The sequence below is a fragment of the Colobus angolensis genome, unplaced genomic scaffold, assembly GCF_000951035.1.
Source record: "Colobus angolensis palliatus isolate OR3802 unplaced genomic scaffold, Cang.pa_1.0 Scaffold1, whole genome shotgun sequence".
NCBI lineage: Eukaryota > Metazoa > Chordata > Mammalia > Primates > Cercopithecidae > Colobus > Colobus angolensis.
In genome coordinates this window covers 16,327,320-16,335,747 of record NW_012110918.1, presented here as the reverse complement: position 1 = coordinate 16,335,747, position 8,428 = coordinate 16,327,320, and the positions used below count along the sequence as shown (strand labels likewise).

Genomic DNA, 8,428 nt, shown 5'->3' with positions numbered 1-8,428 from the left:
GCTTCCTTGGGTTGACACAAACAGGAAACAGAATAACACGTTTCATGTTTCTCCTGAGCTTTTATGACCGTGTGCTTGCAAAACCCCTGAAAAAAAAAAAAAAAAAAAGCCAAGACAAGCACAGCTTCTGAGCTAAGCTTGCAGCTTGTGTATGAGACACGGGGCCAAGATTATGGTTACCACCTCCTCCACCACAGCAACCCCCCACCAAGGACAGGGAAGTCAGACTGTCTTCAGAGCATTAGGTTGTAGACTCGACATCAGATGAAGAGAGACACGAAGGCATGGGAAAAGAGAAAGGGTGAGGTTTGGCTGGAACCTAATCAAAGGTATTAACTTATCTGAAAAAATGCCACGGGTGTCAGGAGGGAGGAGGGGTGTGAAATGGAATGGAGAGGGCAGCCAAGGTCAGGGTGAGGGTTGCTCGGGGGACACCTCCCGCCCATGTGGTTGGACTGGCCATGAACTTCAGGGAGGAAGCAGGAAGCAGGCAGGGCTGGGGCCCAGGCATTCTGCCCTCTAGCGGGTCCCTGAGCATGGGTCTGTGTCATCAATTCCTGTGTCCTCCTCCCCCACAGATTAGAATCTGCTAGTCCAAGTGTGCAGCATTGGGTTCTTTGGTGTTTATATTCCTTGTTTTTGGTGCTATCTTGGCTCACTGCAAGCTCCGCCTCCCGAGTAGCTGGGACTACAGGCGCCCGCCACCACGCCCAGCTAATTTTTTATATTTTTAGTAGACGGGGTTTCACTACGTTAGCCAGGATGGTCTCGATCTCCTGACCTTGTGATCCACCCGCCTTGGCCTCCCAAAGTGCTGGGATTACAATCGTGAGCCATCGTGCCCGGCCTCTTTGGTGCTTATATTTCATCATGCACATGAATGGGCTGTTATTCTCAGTTACACGTCAGGTTCTGGTGAGCTCAATTCATGTAAACTAACTCCAGGACAAGTGTGCCTTCTTGGTTTGATGGCAAAACCAAGCTTCTGGGCCAGGGGGTCCTGCCTCACAGGGATCCTACAGGATGAAACCTCCAGACATGCCCAGATAGCCACCAGGGTACGGGCCTTGTATGCACCATCCTGACCATCAGCCAGGAATGTCACCATTTTCTAAGATGCTCTACAAATCTGAACATCTCAAGGTCAATATTTGAGGTATAGTTCAGTCACTGCACTCCTAGCTTGGAAGTCCTAAGCAATGCAATAATTTATTTCTGTAATAATGGCCCTGACCTATTAAACCTGTCTCCAAGTTGCTTCTTCAAATCTATTTGGGTGCAAACAGCAAATCTCTGCAATTACTGCTTACACTTCTCACAATGTCCTACACGGCCTGCACTTTTAAAAGATTGGCTGGGCGCAGTGGTTCTCTCCTATAATCCCAGCACTTTGGGAGGTCAAGGTGGGTGGATCACCTGAGGTCAAGAGTTCAAGACCAGCCTGGCCAACATGGTGAAATCCCCTCTCTACTAAAAATACAAAAATTAGCTGGGCGTGGCGGTGCACGCCTGTAATCCCAGCTACTCTAGAGGCTGAGGCAGGAGAATCGCTTGAACCCCGGAGGCAGAGGCTGCAGTGAGCCAAGATGGCACCACTGCACTCCAGCCTGGGGGACAGAGCGAGACTCCATTGCAAAAACAATAAAATAAAATAAATAGAAGATGGGCCTCACTCCTCTACAGGGCCTTGGTGCACTGAGCTGCAGGTGAAGTCAGGGGCTCTCTCATTCGTGCAGTGTTTGTGTGTGTACATATTTGGCTAAAATATTCACTCAACATTCTGTGCATGCATGTTTTATAAAACAAGATATCGGCCGGGCGTGGTGGCTCAAGCCTGTAATTCCAGCACTTTGGGAGGCTGAGGCAGGCAGATCACCAGGTCAGGAGATCGAGACCATCCTGGCCAACACGATGAAACCCCATCTCTACTAAAAACACAAAAAATTAGCCAGACGTGGTGGCAGTTGCCTGTGGTCCCAGCTACTCGGGAGGCTGAGGCAGGAGAATGGCGTGAACCCGGGAGGCGGAGCTTGCAGTGAGCCGAGATCGCACCACTGCACTCCAGCCTGGGAGACAGAGCAAGACTATGTCTCAAAAAAAAAAAAAAAAAAAGTCATTTCCTTCACTCCCATGAGTCAACAATATAAAGCCAAAGGGAACACTGTGGTTTGATACAGGCGATGTTTGGTTGAAGCCTGGTTTCCCCTGTAAAGATGCAGGTAGAGGAACCGGAGCCAGCTGTGGCCGGGCAAGGGCCCCTCTCCCTGTGTCACTGGGGTTGCCTGCACACCTCAGGACGAGAGGACTTGGCCATCTGTCCACATGGGCGGCTTTTTCCTCCTGCCCCAATGCTAGGACTTAATACCTGACTGTTAATTACACTGCCCAGCTGCCTCGGGCCTTGAGAAAAGTCAAGGCCGGGTTCTCTCTGAGCGTCCAGCACCTGGCCCGGCTCTCCAAGGCTCATGACCTGTGAACCGCGCAGCGGCCCCAGGGGAAGGCACCACCTCCAAGACGTTCCTGTGGTCCAGCTCTCCCCTGCATCCCAGACTAACCAGCGTCCTCTCTGCACACCGTCCTCCCTGTCCTCAGAGACGTGGCTTCCTTTTGGTTGCAAAACATTATAAAAATCATATTTGATCAGGTCTCCTCCTCCCCGGCCCACAGTCACTAGCACCTGCTCCCACAACAAGCAAAGGCTCCTGGTTTTCTGGGATCCCCTCCCTAATTTCTGTGCAATCGCAAGAAAGCGTATGCGTTCATCCAGAGTCTTCCTTCCCTCTCGTGCTCCGTGGGAGCACACCACACACACTGTTGTGCACCTCATTGCTTTTTCCACCTAACAGCGTGTCCTGGATCTCTTCCCAAGTCAAAATACAAACACCGCTCACTCCCGCCTTTCCACCACATGGCATTCCACTGGGAGACTTCTACGGGGAAGCTTTCTGCCCGGGGCATCGAGGGTGTTCCCGTTCCTTTGTTATTGTGGTGTTGCTGTAGATAACCAGGTCCAGGAATGCTGTGCTCACCAGGATGCTCTATAATTTTTCTTAAATTCAAGCAATTCTCTGCCTCAGCCTCCCGAGTAGCTGGGATTGCAGGTGCCCGCACCATGCCTGGCTAATTTTTGTATTTTTAGTAGAGACGGGGTTTTACTATCTTGGCCAGGCTGGTCTTGAACTCCTGGCCTCATGATCCACCTGCCTCGGCCTCCCAAAGTGTTGGGATTACAGGTGTGAGCCACCATGCCCGGCCGGAAATGAGTATGTTTAATCCAGCATTATTCATTTGAAAATGTTTTGGTCTAAAAATTTTTTTGTATTTTTAGTAGAGACGGCGTTTCACCGTGTTAGCCAGGATGGTCTCGATCTCCTGACCTCGTGATCCACCTGCCTCGGCCTCCTAAAGTGCTGGGATGACAGGCGTGAGACACTGCGCTCGGCCGGAAATGAGTATGTTTAATCCAGCATTATTCATTTGAACATGTTTTGGTCTAAAACTTTTAAAAACAAAACGGTTTCATTTTGTTTCTTTAGTCACAGGACCCAAAAGGAAACGCATCTCCTGGTTGTGTGACTGCTGCGGGCCGCCTGGCTGTGGGTGCTGTGGGACCAGCCTGTCCCTCATTCCTTGGTCTAGCCTTTCTTGAGCGCTTGCTGTATGCCAGGCTCTGTGCTAGGCACAAGGGGTGGAGACTACGAAAGGTGGAGGCGAGGTTAAAGTCAGTGGGTGAGCCACGTGCCACCACAGTGCCCAGCTTTTGCTTTCCGGGTCCCGACACCTGGTCACCCTGGGTGGTTTTAGGAACGAAGGCAGCACCTGTGTCTCCAACGCCCCGCCCCGAGCCACACATCCATCCCCAGAAGTGATGGATGCCTGGAGGAGGCCTCTTCCTCCCCTTCCTTCGGAGATTAAAATAGAATTTCAGTTGGAATGCAGCCCTCAGGCAGAACAATCGGACGGGATGGGGTTTCCGCACTCAGGTGGTGATACTGCAAATCAAAGGGACACCTTTACCTCCCAAAGAGACCTTTCTCTTTACCCTGCTCTCTCTGTTTCTACTTAATCCTGCCAGGAAATCTGAGCAGAAAAGCCTCGCTCCTCCCAGTGCCGCAGTGTTGGAAAGGATTTAAGAATCGCTGAAATCTTATCAAACAATGAGGGAGCTTTCCGGATGGAAGCCTGGACCTGGGGCTCCAGGTGCACCCTCTGTCCCAGAGATCCGGTGCACCCAGAAGGAGGGGCGTGGGGCGGGCCTGCCACGGACCCCTGGGGTTCCCACGTGTCCTCGCCGCCTGTGGCCCTGCAGTACCTGAGTGCCTCCAGCACTGCCCTGTGCGCCTCGTCACGGTGCTTCATGCCCACCAGGCTGGTGGCCCACTGCTGCAGGATGCGCCTCTTCTCCATGCTGATGGCATCGATCTCTGTGCAGGCCTGCAGCCAACAGGGGAGAGGGCAGGAACGGCTGTCTCATTTCATTTGCGAGCAAAGCCCAAGAACACCAGAGCCCCACATTCCCAAATCTTCCTCTTTTCCTTCTATCACCTGTACTTTCCTTGATCATGCATCCGCAGAGGGGTAAACATGAGCCTGAATGTAGCTTTCAGGATAACCTGCACCTGCTTTGGGCCTTTGCTCAGAGCCTGTGGTGCTCAGTGCTTGGGAATGAGGAGGGGGAGGGAAGGCAGGAGAGGGAGGAAGGGGGAGGGAAGAGGGGGAAGATGAAGGAGGGAGGAGAGGGAGGAGGGGGAAGATGAAGGAGGGAGGAGGGAGGAGAGGGAGGAGGGGGAAAATGAAAGAGGGAGGAGGGGGAAGATGAAAGAGGGAAGGGGAGAGGGGAGAGGGAGGAGGGAGGGGAGGAGGGAGAAGAGGAGGGGGATCCTGGCCAGCATCCGTGAAACACCATTGTGGGGTTGGTGGTGTCACTGATTCGGGCTGAGGTCCTACAGGATGGGACGGGCCCAGCACCACTTCCTGCAGGGAGCCCACGATGGAAGGAGGTGTTTGTCTCAAGAATGACCAGGCCTGGATGCTCTCGTCCAGCCAGGAGAAGCAGGGCTGCCTAGACTGGGAATGAGGAGGCACAACCAGACAGTCAGGGGTGGGTAGGTCAGGCAGGCTGAGTGGAGGCTGGAAGTCTAGGGGCATCGTGGGGGGCGGTGAGGGGCCAACTGCAGTAAGGGCTTGGGCCCATGTAGGGGAGGGGCTTGAAAACGAGGTGGGTGGTTCAAGAATTTGCTCCAAGGGCAAGGGGAGTTCCTTTATGCTGGGGGCACAGAGGTTAAGGCTGGTACAGCTGCCTGGGCTGAATCTCACCCGCTGTGCCTCAATGTCCCCAGCTGTGATATAGGTACAAGAGTGGCACCTACGTCCCGGGGCTGTCGGGTCAAGTGAGTTGAGGCCTGCATGCCCAGCACGGCCTGGATCGTGGTCTTATTTTGAGTGGTGTTTGGGATTCTTGATGAGTCATTCCCTAATGCAAAGCATTGTGACTTTAGCAAGCCGGCGGCCCGAGTCAGCCAACTGGGGCATCCTGCAGAACGCCAAGTCCCAGAAGTGCCTGCACGCTGTGACACCCACACCAGCTTGGTAGAAAATGACTGAAGCCACAGTGCGTTAGAACATCACAGGGGAGCCGAGGGCCGCGCCAGGCATGAGACAGGCCATCGCCCTGGAGATACCACGCTTGGCTGTGAGGGTTTCTGAACCGTCTATTCATTACGACATAACCTAAAATGGTGTGAATTAAGTACACCACGATGAGGGGGACTGGTTTTTCCTCTCACAGACACTTACTTAGGATTATTGAGCAGCCTAGGAAGGGACATTGTGTACATCCAGGGACTGACTTCCCTTTTGTCTGTAGTATTTCCTTCCATTGTAGCTGACATGGTACAGCTGTCTCTCTCTGGGGTACCGAGTGATATTTTGCCACTTGTGTACTGCTTGAATCAGGGTAATTAGCATATCAATCACTTCCAGCAATTGTTATTTCTTTGAGTTGGAAACATTCAAAATCCTCTCTTCTAGCTATCTGAAAATGTTCAACAAATTCTTGTTAACTACGCCGGGTGCGGCGGCTCATGCCTGTAATCCCAGCACTTAGGGAGGCTGAGGCGGACAGATCACCTGAGGTCAGGGGTCTGAGACCAGCCTGACCATGGGGTGCAGGTGTCTCTTGGATGCACGGACTACCTTTCCTTTGGATAAATGCCCAGTTGTGGGACTGCTGGGTCACAGTTTTGTACTGGGGTAAGTTATTCACGAAGGAGGCTGCTCCGTGCCATTGGGCAGTGGGAGCCGGTCCAGGCAGCAGGTGGGCACCCAAATCTAGCCAGGATGCACCTTAAACCGAGCCTGTGCGGGGCCTCCCCATGGTGTCCCCAAGGTTGCCGGCCGCGGCCTGGTTGACCGAGGTGCCGGTCAAGGCATAAAGATGGAAAGACGGCTGCTGGGCTCTGTCACCTGTACCTTTAGACCTCGGTTTTTCACAAAGGCAAGTGTTCGGCCAATGTGAACAGAATGTGCAAATAAGCAAAAAGAAAATGAAAATGCCAGTAATCCTACCACTTAGAGATAACCATTTCCAGCTTCTCACCCCTGTGATTGTGTGTGTGTGAAATCAAATTCTATATATTGTTTCATAAGCTCCTATTACATTTTTTTTTTTTTTTGAGACTCTCGTCACCCAGGCTGGAGGGCAATGGCACGATCTTGGCTCACTGCAATTTCCGCCTCTGAGTTCAAGCAATTCTTCTGTCTCAGCCTCCCGAATAGCTGCAATTGTAGGCACTCACCACCACGCCTGGCTAATTTTCATATTTTTAGCAGAGACGGGGGTTTCACCATGTTGGCCAGGCTGGTCTCGAACTCCTGACCCTTAGGTGATCCGCCCACCTCGGTCTCCCAGAGTACTGGGATTACAGGCGTGAGCCACCATGCCCAGCCATATTAAAAATTAATGTATTGTGCCAGGTGCAGGTGTGTTGTGCCAGTGCTGCCCATAATCCCAGCACTTTGGGAGGTTGAGGCGGCGGGATTGCTTGAGGCCAGGAGTTCCCAACCAGTCTGGGCAACCAAAAGAAACTCCGTCTCTACAAAAAGAATAATAATAAAAAAAAAAATGAGCAGGATGCGGTGCCATGTGCCTGTAGTCCTACCTACTTGGGAGGCTGAGGTGGAAGGATTGCCTGGACCCAGAAGTTTGAGGCTGCAGTGATGGCCCCAGGGCACTCCAGCCTGGGTGACAGAGTGAGACTTTGTCTCTAAAAAATGAAAGTAAGAAATTAATATTGAGACAGGTTTCCATGTCAGTAGAGCTCTTTTTGGCGGGGTGTATTCTGACGCACAGGTGTATGAAAATGGGCTTCACTAACATCCTCTTCTTGGGGGTCTTTCTTTCCGATGACACAGAACACGGTGATGCGCACCATCTCCCCCAGGAGTCTCTATTCATTGTATTTATTTATTTGGAGACAGGGGTTTCGCTCTGTCGCCCAGGCTGGAGCACAGTGGTGCAATCTTAGCTCACTGCAGCCCTGACCTCCTGGGCACAAGTGATCCTCCTGCTTCAGCCTCCTGAGTAGCTGGGACTTCAGGTGACTTTACTGCTTTTAACACACAAAAATGGTATCTGCGTACATCTTTGCTAGGTTCCTTGGAATGGAGTCTAAGCAATGGCAGGGTGCGGGGTTAGGGTTAGGGTTAGGGAGGGAGTGGCTGCATATGACCATATTGCCCTGGATAAAGATCTTGATAAAGATAAAGGCCAATCTGTATTTTCATGGTCAACAGCAGGGAGGGCTCATCTCTCTTTATCTTTGCCAACTCCGTAGGGGCCTCCCTGTCCTTTGGTTACTTGTGACTTCACTCGATGAACGGGGGGCCTACTGTTGCCCCCACACTGTTCCGGGTGCTGGAAATGAGAAATGAACGAAGTGCGGGCGGCTCCCTTCCCTGGGGGAGTTGCATGGAGGAGAGGGCGGCAGGTGCAAAAGGAACCGCGTAGCCCACCTGCCTCTAGGGTGTGGAAGCACACAGGAGCGTCTCCTTGGCTTTCAGCATCTCTTCACATCCCTGGATTTACTAAAGGCTGTGAGTTGTCTTCTCCTGCCTGTCTCCCCACCTTCATCTGGTTTGTGGGGTCCTTAATCTACAAAGGTTTTATTGAGGGTGTGATTGCCCTCCTAGTCTTTTGTTTTGTTTTTTTGAGACGGATTCTGGCTCTGTCACCCAGGCTGAAATGCAATGGCATGATCTCAGCTCACTGCAACCTCTGCCTCCTGGGTTTAAGCGATTCTCCTGTCTCAGCCTCCCGAGTAGCTGGGATTACAGGCATGTACCCCCACGCCCAGCTAATTTTTGTATTTTCAGTAGAGATGGGGTTTTGCCACGCTAGCCAGGCTGGTCTCAAACTCCTGACCTCAGG

At 52.2% G+C, this 8,428-nt stretch overlaps 1 protein-coding gene across 1 annotated transcript in view; it reads right to left on the bottom strand.

The window, feature by feature from the left end:
* Positions 1-8,428, bottom strand: part of CCDC40 (coiled-coil domain containing 40) — a 65,386-nt gene that overhangs the window by 34,365 nt on the left and 22,593 nt on the right. Inside the window, exon 10 of the mRNA XM_011958072.1 lies at positions 4,313-4,434. Within this exon, the coding sequence (XP_011813462.1) occupies positions 4,313-4,434 (122 nt within the window). The remainder of the gene's footprint in view (positions 1-4,312; positions 4,435-8,428) is intronic.